Source organism: Haliotis cracherodii, unplaced genomic scaffold (genome assembly GCF_022045235.1).
Source record: "Haliotis cracherodii isolate W230 unplaced genomic scaffold, xgHalCrac1.p SCAF_15, whole genome shotgun sequence".
In the NCBI taxonomy this organism is placed as follows: domain Eukaryota; kingdom Metazoa; phylum Mollusca; class Gastropoda; order Lepetellida; family Haliotidae; genus Haliotis; species Haliotis cracherodii.
In genome coordinates this window covers 34,379,655-34,398,016 of record NW_027266270.1, presented here as the reverse complement: position 1 = coordinate 34,398,016, position 18,362 = coordinate 34,379,655, and the positions used below count along the sequence as shown (strand labels likewise).

The following is an 18,362-nucleotide window of genomic DNA, read 5'->3' as shown; positions in this document are numbered from 1 at the left end:
TCGTCCCGATTATGTTTCTAGTTTTGTCAGCACCATGCCCGTGCTTGTGGGTTTCACCAAAGTGGTAAACGTCTGAGACCTGCATCACATCGGGCTTTCCTCCTACATTAAGCTGACACGCCGTGATATAACTGGAATACTGTTAAAAGCGGCGTTAAACCCAACTCACTCTCTCACTAACTCACTCACTCTCTCTTACTGCAAGTTAACGGAAACAGTTAACTAAAAAAGTCTGTTTTGCAGTTAGTGTATTTCCACGGATGATAATATCACCTAATTTGTACCACAAACAATGTCTATTTACAGTACCAAACGCCTCGTTAAGGTCAACAAATCATACAAAAGTGGAGTGACTTTTAATTTTTTTGTTTTTATATTTACGTTGACAAAATCAACGAGTGACCGAAAACTTCAATGTTATACTCAGTCTACTATCACTTGGCTGCCTATTTACGAAGCTGTCTTGGCGTTAAGATTGGCGTTAAGATTGGCGTAAAGGTGTCGTAGCGAAGAGAAATCATTGCTTAGTCTATTCTCGAAGCTATCTCAGCGCCAAGATATCTTAGTTTACGACAAATATTAGGACAGGGTCGGACTGTCTTTGGAGCTTACGACCGACAAGATGGCGGACATCTGATGGCGTGTTGAAGAAAACGATTCGGCAATATATGGGTCAACTGTATCAGTCCTGACTATACAAGACAAGACAAAACCTTCGAAGAATTATTTGTATGGTGAAAAAAGATGGCGAGTCGCTTTAGAAATGTGACATCTGACTTGACCCTTCATTTAGTGTGGGCGGGGTTCAAATGACGCAACCTGCTGTGACGGAATAAAAGATCATTCTGATTTTATTGAGATTGCATTTTGAAATACATAATTTGTCATTATATATTCAAGGATGTTTCTTCAATGTGTTTGTTGTAGTGTATTCGTTTTTGACATGTGACCATACCGGTATAATGCATATGTTCCCCGTCCTTGTTGACATGTTCCTTTTTGGTTGATGTAAGATGCTACATAGTGACAGTTTACAGGCTATTGATTACAAAAAGTTTCAATAAAATCCTGGGTATGTCACGAGGAAACATCGCAAGGGAATCTTACCAATGCAGTATGAAGAAATATTGTCACTTGTGTATCATCTTCCCGAGGCAGGGGAGTTATCTGACAATAAAACTCCAGTTTTCACCCTTGCCGAAATAGGCTGGAATTTCCAAGCTCGATCGTATCCCATCAGTGGCTATGACGAGTTATGTCCCTTCTATGTCGCTCCTATTGACCAATCGGATTCCATCTCTCATATTGCTTCAAACAAAATGGCGGCGCCCGGTCAAGACGATCTGATCGATAATCAAAACCTCTATTGTAATAAAACGGGTCTTACCCCGCGCATTGTATCAAATGACTTGAGCACCTTGATTACAAACATGAAAAGATTTGAAAAATATCTGTCGACGCCCAGTTGGCTGTACACGTGCTTTGCAAATCCTGTAGTCGACCAAAATCTGCACATTGAAATCCATGTTGTTTACATTATCTAGTTCGTTACGCTATTTTGTTTGGACCATGCATAGACTCGTTAATCCAGCCAAATGTAACTCCAGACTCTTTCGGCAAGGGTGGGAACAGGACGTTTATAGTCAGTCAACGTTTAAATGACGGTGGTGTGTATGAATAAAGTATTTCGAAGTATTACAACTTACATTTATTGTACACTGATATTGCCATAATGCTGGTGTCTATCAATTAAGTATTGCCATTTCTATGCCAACATTGCCGCGACAGTGAAAAAAAATAGTGAAAAAGCCCCACAGTGTTGTGTACGAATGCAGAATTTGGAAGTACAGTAAACTACGTTTATGACGAACACTCTTATAACGAACTGACCGATATAACGAACTTATGTTTTAGTCACGGGAATTTGTTGAAAAATTATATATATAACGAACTACGGTTATTGCGAACTAAAATTAGTGGTCCCTTTGGGTTCGTTATAACCGTAGTTTATTGTAGTTTACTGAGTGTGTACTACCGCTCACATGTGGGTCTTAGTTACTTTTAGGTTGGGACCTGGCTATAGATTCACTTCATCGCGTGGAGATTTCGCGGTATAACAGGTCCCAAGAAAAAAATGCTTGTGCGAGGCGACTTAATGGATCGGTGTCCAGGCACGGACATTTGGTTGACAACGTATCATCGTACCCCGAAGGTATGAGGCGTTGCTCATAATATTAATCACTAATTTGCTCGATCATATATCGGTCGCCGTCACATAGTTGGAAAACTGCCGAGTGTGGCGTTAAACAGCAAACAAGTAAATTAATACAATGCACAAATAAGACCACACCCAGAACAACCGAGACTTCAAACAGTTGTTATGTACTATTTATGACTAATTACCATATATAACATAAGTCACAAATGTCAAAGTTCGTTATCCAAGATAAACACACTAGATACGTTTTCGCAATTACCAGTAAACACAATTTCCTTCTATAGATGTTTTTTCGCTTATGTGTTCAGAGTTTGACATTAACCTCATCAGATGGAATTTCGTCGCCTGTGTTTGACAACTACCCAGTCGATTATTATATTCACTTAAACATATTATAGTAATGTATATAGTTCATGCTGAAACGCATGCTGTCTTCGCATGTGAGTCTCTTGCAACTCAAGTCGTCTAAGGCGCCGCGATTCGCTGTGCAGAGTGGCGTCCCTTGGGCACGCCAGAAACCTATGATAGTGGGTTCGAATCCCGGTTAGCCCCAATTATGTTTCTAGGTTTGTCAGCACCATACCCGTGCTCGTGGGTTTCACCGAAGTGGTAAAACGTCTTAGACCTGCATCGCTTCGGGCTTTCCTCCCACATTAAGCTGACACGCCGTGATATAACTGGAATAATGTTAAAACCGGCGTTAAACCCAACTCACTCACTCACTCTTGCAACGACTGTCGTAACATACGCGTACTTTAAAAAGGCCTTGTTCGGGCTTGTTCCATGAAGGACCACAGCTACAACTGTCGTTACATCAAAACCATTTTCACTCGTCGCGGTAATACCACGCTTTGTGTGAATTGAATAACAAGGCCGCCAGTGTTGACACAGAAACGGAGAATAACTTATGATTGCTAATTACGCAGACCGTGTAGGTCGTTATAGTTGTTGTCTCCTCCCAAACATTGCTCATAGGGGGCATGGTTGGCCCAGTCGTCTAAGGCGCCGACATTCGCTGTGCAGAGTTGCGTCCCTTGGGTACGCCAAAAACCTTTGATCCGGGGTTCGAATCCCGGGTCGCCCCGATTATGTTTTTAGTTTTGTCAGCACCATGCCCGTGCTTGTGGGTTTCACCGAAGTGGTAAACGTCCGAGACCTGCATCACTTCGGGCTTTCCTCCTACATTAAGCTGACACGCCGCGATATAACTGGAATAATGTTAAAAGCGGCGTTAAACCCAACTCACTCACTCACTCCTCCCACATTAAGCTGATACGCTGTGATATGACTGGAATACAGCTTTAACTAGGAAACTAAATGATCCATTGCACCCCTTTCCTCTTACCTGTTATCTTTAAAATGGATAGGTCTGATTATATCCAATAATTTCTACATATTATATGCTAACATAACAAATGTTATAATTGGGATAACACTTTCTTCGTACAGTACAGCTTCTTGTACTTTTGGGGGTTCAGTCCCGTCCGGGATTCGAACCTACACTGCCAGAGTGAGCCACCAAATCGCCAGCACACAAAGTCAGCTATCTAACCCTCTCAGACAACGAGGCTTCCACAAAAATGAAAGTCCGACATTTGGTAGTCTCGATCACGTACTTTGTGTACCCCTCTGACAAGTGTATATTGGCACGGGATAGACTAACGGAAAAGAGTATCTGTGCTTCATATACAGTTCAGTAAACATATATGTATTCTGAAATTACAGACTGCGTCTTTCAATACATATTCATGAAGATATATCCTCTCTACTTTACGGTCGTGATTCACAATTGCACCTGCATGTTCATGCACGGCGCACAATTTGGATTTTTGCGTGTTGGTTGGGAGCATGACATACAAGTGAGTTTTTATTGCGAACACCACACAATGATTATTCAACCATCAGGTGCTCATGAACGTCACGTCAACCGAACATCCATATTCGGTTGGTGCATCTACGGAATGGATACCAAACTGCCACATTAGCAGCTCAACGTGTTCAGTTTTGGGGTCACGCCGCGACGTGTAATGTTAGGCGGTGGCATCACACTTAACTCATCTTTGTTAGTGGCAATTTGGATGGTGTGCGCTACCAGGACACAATCGGTCGAGATCATGTTCTACCCTTTGTGTAGCAGGATAATGCCGGCCCATATGTTGCACGTGTTGTAACAGAAATTTTAGGCAGCATAACATTACTGTACTGCCATTCTCGGCTGAGAACATGTCAGGAATGGGATGGTGCGACGCATATGACAGGACCAGAACCAGCCGGTAATGCTAGCTCAGTTGGAACAATCTTATTTTGACATGACAAATATCAACCCCAGGCTGTTTCAGTCATCTGTTTTAATGCGACGCCGCTGCCTCGCCTGTATCAACGCAAATGGTGGTCACACCCGATATTGGTATTATTAATTGAGTAGCAACACCACCTCTCCTGTTACCAGGTAAGGGTTTCGTCAATAAATTCGTAACGATAACAGATTGATCAGACGAATGACCAAATATCATGTTGTTAGTTTCCAGATCATAACATTTACACCACTTTATATGAAGCTTAGTTACTTTTTTCCGTTAGTATATAGCACGTGTTAACACGTGTTTTAAAGACGATGTCTCGAAATATGGCGCAACGCGTCGAGGGAAAGATGGGAGGATGTGCGCTTCTGCTGGGTTGCTAACTCCCCTCTGTACAAGGTGTTCATTATAATTTTGATTATTCGTTTTAATGATTATCCGCTTGGCTAACTGCTGATATGAATGTCAGTGTGATGTAAGGACATTTTGACACGTAACGTGGGCGGGACTTCCTGTGTGTTAACTACTCGGACGTGATGACAAGTCCACACAATCAGTCTATGTGTCACTGACTCTTTAAACTGATAACTTAGGGTGCTATTTCAAAACTATTTCATCATCATCATCATCATCATCATCATCGTCGTCGTCGTCGTCGTCGTCACCACAACCATCAGCAGCTTAACTTCTAACAGCAACGGCGCCATCAACTGCAGCATTATCACTATATGCAGCTCCAGCGCCATGAGCATCCTCCTCCTCCTCCTCCTCCTCCTCCTCATCATCATCATCATCATCCTCATCCTCATCATCATCACCGGGTCACTCCAGATTGTCAGACGCTCCAATCGTCAGACAGATGAACCAGATTATGATTGTGTTGTGTTTGATCTGTGCCCGGTTACTTGTTTTCTATAAACAAGTCTTTGGAGTAGTTTTTTCAACGATACAAAACATGGGGCTCAGCGTATGTTAATAAAATCGTTTGACCTTTTATAGAGAATACCTTGCATTCTTATCAAGGGTATTAATGCTAGAAAGAATAAGAACGCATTAAAATGATTAACTTCTCCACACCATGAACAGAATATGAACAGAACAGAACGGTACAGAAGTTGATTCCAAAAGAAAACTTGGCCTACAGACCTTCGTCTTACGATTTACAGCTACATGGCGGAGGAAGCGTTATCTTCACATGGGTTTTGCCAGTAATATTCAGTAATATATTTAACTCTATAAATTATTACACTTTGGACATATTACAAAAAAATGATACTCATCCTCGATAACATCAGTGTTAGATTGTTTAGACAAATTACAGTATCTACAATCTCAATTTCAGGTGCACTTTTAACACCCAACACTTCACACACGTAACTCGTCGTGGAAGTTACAAATGAATCAAATAATTGACATCATGTCTTTGGCGTAAAATTAAACGACTTTATATTTGATACAAGGTATTCATGGCCTTTAGACCATTACCCGCTAACGCATTTTGGCATACAGAAGAGTAACAAAATTAATTTACCCCTTCTATCTCTTTACCATTTAAAAAACACTTTGGAATGTGTTCTGACCAACATTGTTTTTTCACGCTATGTTTGATGTTTTTAAGTCGCTGTATAAGTGCAATAGTCTTTGACGCGACGTTGAACCCCATTTCACCTCACCTCACCTTGATGTTTTAGCGTAACATAAATAGCCGGGCAAAATAAAAGTATACACTTGAAATTGGATTGTACATTGAAATAACAAACGGTATCAAAACAGGCTGAAGACAGTGGTCGAAACATTGGACTCATGTCCAAAAACACAACTGTGATACCTGTATCAAATACATCACCATCGAATAATGTTTCATTTTTAGCCGCCATCAGTTTTATCCCGGCAGTTTAGTATAATTAATTGTACAAACGATTTACTGGGTACAGCGGACTGGGTTGTTAATAAGTGGAGCCAATATATACTATATATCATTATTGATATTCAGTGGGTGCAGCGGAGAACAGCTGAGTGCGCTCGGCTAGGTCCATCATCCTATCCGCCATCACATCTCCACAAGCTTCCAGCCGAGACCACGTAATTGCCATTATAGGTCTAGCTAATTAGTATAAACAAAGGCTAAGTAGACATATACTTGATCCCCGGATATAGACACACACATCCTCCCCCATCGAGAGCACCCCCGAGGATTTGTCACAGTTTGCCCGAATCAAAGGGCAATCAGGGTTACATGCTAACGAGGCTCGCGTCGCACGTGCAATGACGTCATGTCACCGCATCACTTAGTTGCCGGAGCCCGCGTTAATGTGTGTTTGGTCCTAACTCTACTTTGACATTGGTGTGTTGAATTTGACGATTGTCTTACGGTGCATAATATTATCATAACGTCTCTTGTTTCAGGATTTGGTTGACTTACGTGTAGAAGGTAGATTCTTTGACATAGGACAGATGGTGGGGAGATGGGGTCGGGGGTCACTCACAGGGGATGGCGATTGAATAAAATGTATCGTATATCATCATTCAATATTAATGTGATCAAAATCAATGTCAAGCTTAACAGCCTTTTGTTTAACGGCTTATTCTGACGCGAAAAACGTTATGCAATATAACGTTTGAGGAACGAAATGACTTTGGCTTTTATCTCTATTATATTTTTTTTGTCCGTATACTTACATTCAACAATACTCATTTCCGAAGTAATGAATGTTTTAATACATGATCAAAAACTCATAAAATACGTAACAAGAAAAAAATGTAAAGTTTCTTCCAAAACATCAATAATTGTAAAACTAATAATAACATCATAAAAAAGCTTAATGAAATCAAATACTGGACCCAATTCATGGTAATGAGGACAATACAGATCACGTGCGATGATACGCGATTTCAAAAAACTGCCATGACGTCATTGGCGCATCACGTACTATTCCACGAGACAGTAATCGCATAATGTTCCATCATCTCAGCACCGATATAACCTGATAGTCATAGCAGCATAATTCCTAAACATTGCGTGATGAATATAAATCCCCTGGGTCCCGGGGTTAATGGGGGTTATAATTTAATATAAGCATCAATGGTTCCTGTAGAAGCGTAGATGCCAACCCTGATAGTCCGGGACGAGAAGCGGCGGTCCTATGAGACGACCAAGTGGTTATTCCAACATAAACTATGCTATAATCAATACTACCAAGCACACTGGAGAAATGTGTCGTATTTAATAATACCCTTGACATTTGTCTACGATGTTTGGATAAACATCTCGTTTGAATTAGAGAATTTTTATTGACACAGGGCGGTTGACCTTTTGGTGTGTGTCTTTGCACTAAATACTGTATAGAACCATACAGGATCGGATTTTTTGGTGTTGCAGATACTTTCACAGCATGGCATATAGATCCTGTTAGACAGCCAGACGTTTTGCGGTGGTCGAATTGATAACAAATTTGTATTGCATTGAGTGGATTTATTCAGTCTTCACTGTGATGTTTTGAGGATCTGAATTGCGTCCCCGTGGAAAAATAGCATTATTCTATTCAGACTAACAGTCTGCAGGGCACCTTGTCAGAAAGACGGAGTCATCCCATGTTTACGCGTACATTTCCTCGTTACCATATTCTGAAATTTTGTTTGTTCGTTGTTTAACGCCGCAGGCAGTTATATCAGGATTTCAAGATTCAAGATTCTTTATTTCAGTATTGGAGGCCTCGTGGCCCAGAGTACAATACATTTATATCTAACTTATTTGTGGATCTCACACAGTTGATTTACAATGTTTCCATAATATGTGACGTAATACATACTACATAATTATGTTTGTTTGTTTCTTGTGTTTTTCAAATTTCTCTTTAGGTACAAAGCAAGACCTTTGATTGTTGAATGTGTTGTAGAGGACATTAGTTCAATTAATTTTTGACGAGAAGGATGTTTATGGTAATACTGTGGAATAAATGTGTTTCTACTTTGCTTATAGTATGAACAGACTAGTACAAAATGGTACTCGTCCTCTACAACTAATTCATCACACTGGTCACAGTATAGCATCAGCTGATCAACATTTGTTTTCGCATTATTTTTACTATAACGCAGTTTTTGTATTTTCAAACTATGCGAAAGAGTGCGGAACTTAGCTAATACACAGATCAAGTCTTTATCTAAAACACCCGATGTGATATACATCTCTGGCGCTAGTAATGACTTGTATGAATTATAATGTGACAGGAAATGTGAGCTGGTAATCTTTTGAAACCATTTCTGTATCTCCATATCTACACATCTCTGTTTAAACATAGTTATGAAACCCTTCGTGTTTCCACAATCTTGAGCAATCCAGACATAACCAAAACCTGTTTGAAATAACAACATCCTGACATGTGAAACCCAGTTCAAAGCCCCAATCGCATCGTGTGACTGTAACATTTTATAACAGGCATAGTGGTAACGCTTCGGATTCATACGAATAAGTCTACACCAATATTTTAGACACCTGCTAAAATAATTTATACATAGTGTCATAGTTGTAAAATTGGTCATGTTTTCCTCAATATTTATGTAATAGTTAACTGTGGTAATAGTCTTTATTGTGTTATATTAAGTTAAATGTAAGGTGCTGTTTTCAATCAGTCTCACATGTGAAGGTCGCAGCTATCTAGAAAATTACATAACATCCTTGGAGCATGGTCAGTATTATCTATCTGTACGTGTCTCAGCCTCTATCGCAATGAGCGCTTGTCACACGTTTGCTGATACGTCCAACTCATATCAATATTTTCGGACTACTTCATCAATTATTATTCAACTTATGTGGACATCACTTGGTCAAACTTCTTAGGCAAGCCTTAATCCCTATTCTCGACGCACGAACTCAAATTTTCTTATCAAGCTGATAATTGAACATGCAGTAAATTCGTGACCATTCAAGGTGTCTAGAGTATATATACTGGCTAGCCCCGGGGGTACCTCACTGTCGAGAAATCCCCAATAAAGGAGCTGGCCATAGACACTTTGTTTGGTTTCTTTGAAGGTAAGTCATGTTCACCTTACTATTTCTCTAAAGTTATAAGTTAAATTGTTTTATAATTTGTATCGTATATGGAGCAATATTACCAGCTGTAAAGGTGTTTAATCTTAGGTTATTGACCGTGTATAAGTGCAAATATATTAAGTGAGTTGTATCTATTTAACGGACTTATCTGTCAAATATACGTGCGTTAGGTTTAGACAAAACTATCGTTTAAGTATTAACTCCACAGTATGGCATATATTGAATATCAAACATGTTCCGAGTCGGAAATAAGATGTTAACATTCGGGTGTCGTGGTAGCAAGCTGTGTATTTTATCTGCTTATTGATATTTTAGTGTGATTCAGTTATTTTGTATATGTGAAAATGTCTGCGTTCTTTAAGTGCTAGGATTTGCTAATGTTCTGCAGGCATTTTGCATCTCCAGGTCATCTTTCTTATGGTTTCCTATTTCGTTTCTCTAAGGGTCTACGTGGAGTCTGATGATACTATGGCTTCTGACAGTCTTCGCCCATCCAGTTTTTTGTGCCAGTCCTGTACAACGTCTTAATTATGGAATTGTGTACCAGCCAACCTCAAAAGTTCACTTCGCTACAGAATACTGGGTCCACACCTATGAGGTTAAAATCCCAGCAGTACCAGGCATCCCCACAAGGAGCGGCTGCCATCAGGGCAATAGTACATGTGCTCTCCTCAATCAAATACAAATGCATTTGAATGTTATTAAAACGAAATGTGTTTCACAACTAACTGAAACGCGACAACAACTAATGCAATTAATTCCTGAATCGAAAACTCCTTCATCAACCCGTACAAAGCGTGCTGTTCTAAGTTTTGTTGGTTCCTTATCAAAAACATTGTTTGGAACAGCCACAACAAATGATGTTAATATTTTAGCCCAACATATAAATGCCCTCACCAAACAGGATATTAATGTTGCACATACTCTACAACAGCACTCAGAACATTTGTCCTCCTTTATGAAGCTAGTTGATACCAGATTTAAAAATGCTATCAAAGGTGTAAAAGCAAATCATGAGGCCATCCGTTTAACAGCCCGTGCTATGGAGCAAAATGTTAAATCCATTCAATCCACATTTGTTACATTAACTTCTCTCTTGATAGATCAGATACAGAAAGCATATATTGTTGAACACCAACTGGAGGAACTTAAATTAGGTATTCTTGATCTCGCCAAGAATAAATTATCACCCCTTCTTATTCCTCCACAAATCTTGCAACAAACAATTCATCATCTCAGTACCCTTCTCTCAAAAAAATATCCAAGCTTTAGACTTTTGCAAACAACACCTGCCTTCTACTACTCTAATGCCAAATTCATATATGCTCGTGCTAAATCCTACGTTTTTATTTCTATAAAGTTTCCAATTTCCTCTATCATTCACTCCCTCCAATTGTATAAAATTATCTCCCTGCCTCTTCCTATCAATGGTACATCTGCTCATACAACTCAACTGTTGGATATGCCTGATTATCTGGCACTTTCTCAGGAAACTCAACATTATGTTAACTTGGATAGTTCCACTTTAGCTTCATGCAATGGGGATGAAAATATCCTGCACTGTCCTTTTCATATAGCTCTTCAATCGTTTACGAAACCTTCCTGTCCTCTGGCATTATTCCAAAATGACAAAATTGCAGTTAAAACGCTCTGTGATTTCCGTTACATAACTAAGCCTCAACCTCCCCAGCTCATTCCTGTTGATGCCTCTCATGTTCTTGTCTATCGCATTCCCTTTCTGAAACTTCACTGTCCTAATAGTCATCGTATGATTCCTGGTTGTACATTTTGTGTGATCGTCGCTCCTTGTTACTGTTCACTGTCGACTGAGGAATTCTTCTATCCAGCATCCTTTGGGTCCTGTGAGAACACTACCAAACACATCACCCATCTGTATCCTGTCAACCTGGCTCTGCTTCAGCATTTCTTTGATTCATCTGTCCTCTCTACCATTGCTGGAGATACCCATTTTAAGACAAATGTTAACTTTACCATTCCAAATTTTAACATATATTCACATGAATATTCAACTATTTTGGCTAACGACAATAAAGCTCATCTTAGTTTGAAGCTCATTGCAGAAAGTGCAAAGAAAGATGAAACTATTTTCAAAACAATTGCAGAACCCCTTATAGATGGCCAAATTCCCATTCAAACTTCCTGGCTTGACACTAGTTCTGTTCTTGCTGTCACAGCTGCTGCTGTCTCAGGTGTCGCCATTATACTGGTTTGTTGTATGTTCTTCAAAATCCGCACACTCTCAGCAGCGCTTACACTTGTAACCTGTGTTGGCCCTGTTAAAGCTGTGTTACCTCCTGCTCTTAATTATAATGATCACACTCCACCCAATTCAGGTACAGCTAGCTTTGTCCTTACTGATCTTGCTGACTACCATGTTTCTATTCTCCTAGGCCTTATAACCTTAGCTATTGCTTCTATCCTTCTTCTTCTTCTCTATCAACAGCGTTCAGGTCCTCGGAATGGTCTAGTTCTTGAACTCACATCAGGTTCTGAATGTGTGGCAATCCCAGTCATATCTCTGACACTCTGTCCTTCTTACTGGGATATTCAATCACCCTTAACTGTGGAAAACCTCCACATTGCTGGTTACTTCTTCCCCACCCTCTCTGTTAACTGGCCAGGCTTCATTGTAACTAACCAGCTTACTAAAACCTCCATCACTATTCCCAATACCATTAGGATTTCGTACTTCAATGCCCGTCAACTCCAAAAGATCTTCAAGCAACCTTTCAGCGCCTACCTCCTACTTGTCCACAATAATTTGTATACGATTCTTGAACCACCTACCTCAGTGCAATCATTTTAGTGTGTGGGCAGCAATATTTGAGCAATGCATCATGTATCATTTGTTTCAGCTAGTGTATTCACATTTCATGATTGATATTGTGTTTTGTTTATTTGATTGATTGTCATTTTGTGTACGTTCTCAATCTTGAAGCTTTTGAGGACAAAAGCTCCACGACGCCCAGGGGTATTGTCATAGTTGTAAAATTGGTCATGTTTTCCTCAATATTTATGTAATAGTTAACTGTGGTAATAGTCTTTATTGTGTTATATTAAGTTAAATGTAAGGTGCTGTTTTCAATCAGTCTCACATGTGAAGGTCGCAGCTATCTAGAAAATTACATAACATCCTTGGAGCATGGTCAGTATTATCTATCTGTACGTGTCTCAGCCTCTATCGCAATGAGCGCTTGTCACACGTTTGCTGATACGTCCAACTCATATCAATATTTTCGGACTACTTCATCAATTATTATTCAACTTATGTGGACATCACTTGGTCAAACTTCTTAGGCAAGCCTTAATCCCTATTCTCGACGCACGAACTCAAATTTTCTTATCAAGCTGATAATTGAACATGCAGTAAATTCGTGACCATTCAAGGTGTCTAGAGTATATATACTGGCTAGCCCCGGGGGTACCTCACTGTCGAGAAATCCCCAATAAAGGAGCTGGCCATAGACACTTTGTTTGGTTTCTTTGAAGGTAAGTCATGTTCACCTTACTATTTCTCTAAAGTTATAAGTTAAATTGTTTTATAATTTGTATCGTATATGGAGCAATATTACCAGCTGTAAAGGTGTTTAATCTTAGGTTATTGACCGTGTATAAGTGCAAATATATTAAGTGAGTTGTATCTATTTAACGGACTTATCTGTCAAATATACGTGCGTTAGGTTTAGACAAAACTATCGTTTAAGTATTAACTCCACAGTATGGCATATATTGAATATCAAACATGTTCCGAGTCGGAAATAAGATGTTAACATTCGGGTGTCGTGGTAGCAAGCTGTGTATTTTATCTGCTTATTGATATTTTAGTGTGATTCAGTTATTTTGTATATGTGAAAATGTCGCGTAAATGCAGACGAACTATTTCACTTTGATCAGACCTTTTATATCACACGAGGTATGTACATATCTTTTAATGTAAGGATTCTATGATGAACCATACATTGCATGTATTACTTGTTCATAAACAGAATCCAGACTGTTTTAAATAATTTTTATATGAGTTATTTGATGGATCTAGCCTGGCAGAAAACGTTAATTTCTGTAGCTAATATATGATGTATTCACATCACACATATTTATGCTAATAGCACAACTAAGCCAGAGCTAAAATCAGTAATAATATCCATGTAATCATTTAGCTAATCTGTTAGCGATGTACAAATAAGATAGGTAACTCTCTTGTATTTACATAGGTCTGAGCATAATACATTTGTAACACAGCTTCAGCAAACATGTCTACGTTACGAGCAATGCCTAAAATGTACATATATCCATATATTATACCATTCAGTAATGTGAATGGACATTTGTTAATGGGCCCGTTAACTCAGTGTATGTGGATGCTATCAGATATAGTTTGTTTGTTCCGGTAGTTTAGATGAATTATAGATATGGCCTTCAAGTATAACATATACCAGCATAAAACAATGAATGATATTCGCTCAGAAGTACAGCCAACGCATGTTGTTATTTATATTTAAATCTGCGTACATTCGATACCGATATTGGGTTTAACTAGGTTTATACGTAAATAAGACATACCTTATGGCAGTCCCATTTAGCAAGGCGTAATCATAATTAGGAGTGGCTGAAAATAAGTATCACATAAGATCATGTAAGCTTTGTTCACAGGTATCTTTGTAGACTGACTTTAATATTGTTATTTGTAATTGGTTATTTTATCAATAAGCCCATGATACATTTGTATATCATGACATTTACACTCTTATGTATAATCATTGTTTAATATCACGCACTATTGTGATAACTGCTTCTTTTATGGAAACTGTAAATGTTCTATATGACTTTGTACTTTATATGTAAAAATATTTCTTATTTTAAATGTGAAATGACTGTCGAGAAATCCCCAATAAAGGAGCTGGCCATAGACACTTTGTTTGGTTTCTTTGAAGGTGGTGCCCGATCCCGAGCTAATTCCCCAAGGCTAATTCTAGATATTGTGACGGTTTGCATACGAAAGTGTCAAACCATCATAATAGGTTAGAACGGCCAACTTCGCCCAAAACGGCACTTGAAGACGCTTGTTTTCCCAGTTTCAAAAATCTTTTAAAGTATAAACTTTGTACTCTTTCTATAGATCCTCTGTATGTATATCCCCAAATTTCACTGCCATAATATAGAATAGGTGCAATTTTTGAATCAAACAAAGCAACAATTGTCTTCAAAGATATATCTGGATAAGTTTTCATAAGTTGAAATAACGGAAAACATGACTTTCTAGCTTGTAATGAAATAGTCTCACAAGCTTTAGACCAGATTAACCTGGAAGAAAATATAATGCCCAGGTATTTATAATGTGAAGTTACTTGCATTTCCATAGATTTATAAAACCATTTTTCCACTTTTTTTAGATAACCCCCGTTTCTGAAAACAATAATATTTGATTTTTCCATATTTACCTCCATTGCCCATTTATTGCAAAATTATTCTAATATATCTAATTTTCTTTGCAATTCTATCACGGAGTCTGCAAGTAGGACAACATCATCTGCAAAGAGCAGCAGCTTAATTGTTTCAATAACTTCATTTACAAAAATGCCCCGGCATTCACTTGCCTCAATTTCAGACACTAATTGATTAATAAAGAGGATAAACAATAATGGGCTCAACATACAGCCCTGTCTTACACCACAAGAGGTGTTAAAAACATCCGATCTGCTATTACTTATCTTCACACATGCACAAACATGTTTGTACATATTTTCAATAACTTTATACATTTTACCATGAACGCCTTTTTGGAGAAGTACAAACAATAGTTTCTTTCTATCAACAAAATCGAACGCCTTTCTAAAATCTATAAAGGCGGCATAAAAACGATGTTTTGGTTTTCTTAAATACTTTTGACACAACGCCTGCAAAACAAAAATATTATCAGTTGTTGAATGATCCTCTCTAAATCCAGCTTGGGATTCCGATAACATCTCATTGATTTCAGCCCAGTATCTAAGTCTATGTTCAACAACAGAAGTAAATATTTTTCCCATTACATTTAGGAGGGATATTCCTCTGTAATTGTTAGGATTTGTTGACTCACCAGATTTATACAAAGGAATTATAAGGCCAATATTCCCGGCACAAGGGAAAGTCCCTGTCTTTAAAATGGCATTGAAAAGTGTATTTAGGTATGGGACGATATTCATGCAATATTTATAAAACTCGGGTGGTATTCCATCCGATCCAAGCGCCTTACCTAATTTTAAAGTTTTCAATACTTGTTTTATTTCCTCATCTGTTATGATATCTGAAAGCACCTCAGTATCGTTACATTTCTCACAATTCAGAGGATCATGATGTCTGATAAAATCTGCCACAGATTTATCAAACTCATTATCAGAAACTTGTTCAGGATTTAAAAGTTCATGAAAGTAAGTAACCCATACAGACGGTGGCACCCCAGATTTTCGACTGCGGTACTGTAATAAACGTTTAACACTACTCCAGAAAGTTTGGCAGTTTTTATTTAGTAGGGCAGAATTTATTGTTTTTCATGACATAATTTTCTAAATTTTCTTTTAGACTCAAGGTACAACCTCAAAATTAGGGGACTTTTTGTTGTTCGAAGAAGGTGCAAACGGTTGTATTTCAACTTCTTTAATACATTACATTCATTATCGAACCACTGAGGTTGATTATGAACCTGAAATGCATCTGATTGTACTTTCCTTACTTTCTCAAAATGAGATCCTGCAACATAAAATAGATTTGTTAATTCATCTGCAGCTTCATCTATGTTCTCATTTACTAAGTTAGAGAATTTCTGAATAATTGATTGTACTTTATCCGAAGAGAAATTGGCGTTAAATTGTTGTTTTCCACCTTCTTCCCAAATATATCTTGGGATACTTGTTGTGTGTACGTTATCTTTGGGATACTGAGGGATTTGATTTGGACAATAACTAAAATGGCATGATATTGGTAAGTGATCACTCTCTGTACGACTATGCACAAACATGTTGGTAATATGAGCAAATATAGTAGTTGATGCTATAAAATAGTCTATCAAGCTCATTCCATTAAAGCCGATAAACGTAAAACACCCCTCACTGTCCCCAAGCTTTCTTCCATTAACTATATGGATACCCCAAAGTTTACAGATGTAAAGAAGTGATAAACCAAACTTATTTATTTTTTCATCCTGAGAAGTTCTAGGCATACAGAATACATCAGAGCTATACATTTCCCCTAGATTCAGCAAGTCTACATCTTCTTCACTTTCAATAATAATAAAATCATCCTGCTGTGCAACTCGAGCGTGCAGTTATATCCCAGCTATATGATGGCTTCGTTTTCTTAGAGGTGAGCTGAGATGGGGATTAACGTCGCGCTTAAGAATGGGGTTTAACTTTGCGTTTAAGATTATTGAAGTGTGTGTGTGACGCTCTATCCACTAGACCAGATTTGCTTCGTGAATTGTGGAATGTGTTACGTATTCGGTCCAAAGCCCAATGCGATATCAATTTCAATTCGGTTTATTTCGTAAATGTGGGCCATCGGCCCATGGTTACATTTGTATTACAATGGACGTGATGTACACAGCTGTTATTGTTGTGACAATAATGTACTACGAAGTGACATCGCTTGATAGATATAGATAGCTAGACGTTCAATTAATTTACAGTCAGTTGTAGACATAATGATAATTTATATTAATTTTTGTATGGTCGGATATTCATTAAATGTTTGTGGTAAGTGATCCTCGCGTAGCTTGTTATAACCAGAGCAAACTAACAAAATATGTACATATGGATTGTCACAGAAATTCATCAGCGAGAGTGTATTTTCATCATACGTCATTTATGAGAACATATTTTATGACTTGCCCTCAAACTCTCGACATTTCGTCAGAGGCCCACGCATGTCCTACAGGAAGTAATGAGACTGAAAAATTGTATAACAAGACATGAATATTAAATTTATATTGTTTGGTTTACCGATTCACAAACCGACAAGTAGTGTGTTACCATGGGTACTTGCATTTATGGACCAACCCATTCTGTTATCAATGCTCAACAGTTGAATACCGTTGCTGTGGAGACGTCCACATATAAAAGAAAAGGTTATTTTCATCACAATTTACGTTGGAATTAAGTTCAAGACACATTGAAATATTTCATCATATTGACAGATCCAAGTTTGGTTCTGTTTTGTCTTATCGGATCAAGATCAGCATTAGATGCAAGGTAATATAGATTCTGCAGTTACAATAACGAGGTACTTAGGACACAGATCCTGATTATCCACGAAGCATGCTGGAATGGTCTAACGTGAGAACTTCACACATCAGCTGCCCCGTCAGTGCAGAGACAAAACATTACAGCATCAATGTCACTGTTAGAACTGGAATGTACGTTACTCTGTCAAAATAAATCCATTTCCCTCCTTGGGCAAATCAGCCACAAGAGCTAAATCAATCGAAAACCCAATGAAACGCTTGTGTCGGAGCCCGTAGTGACATAGGAGGCTGATCGCCATGAATTAAAAGCTTCGGGATAGACACATGGGTCGGCTTCGATAGTTCGAAGGCAACAAAATATGTCGGCTGTTAACCAAACGATTTCACAATGACACGTGGCGAGTGAAGAAATATATCCACACGTTAAAAGGTAGGATAGCTTTTATAAATCACCCTAGGAATATGTGGAGTCGTATTCTGTAATGTATACGGGGCATAGGGTGGTCGCGTGGGTAAAGTGTTCGCTCGTCATGCTTCGATATCCCACATGGGTATCAT

The 18,362-nt window shown here is 38.5% G+C and overlaps 1 protein-coding gene across 1 annotated transcript; it reads left to right on the top strand.

Annotated features, from left to right (window-relative positions):
• Nucleotides 1-10,028: 10,028 nt before the first annotated feature.
• On the top strand, nt 10,029-12,395 carry LOC139461662 (uncharacterized). The gene has a single exon (XM_071243121.1). The coding sequence runs from the start codon at nt 10,029-10,031 to the stop codon at nt 12,393-12,395; it is 2,367 nt and encodes a 788-aa protein (XP_071099222.1).
• The last annotated feature ends 5,967 nt before the right edge of the window (nt 12,396-18,362 follow it).

Bases quoted from the DNA above. Each gene is read 5' to 3' on its own strand.
- LOC139461662 (XM_071243121.1), top strand. From the start codon at position 10,029: ATGATACTATGGCTTCTGACAGTCTTCGCCCATCCAGTTTTTTGTGCC.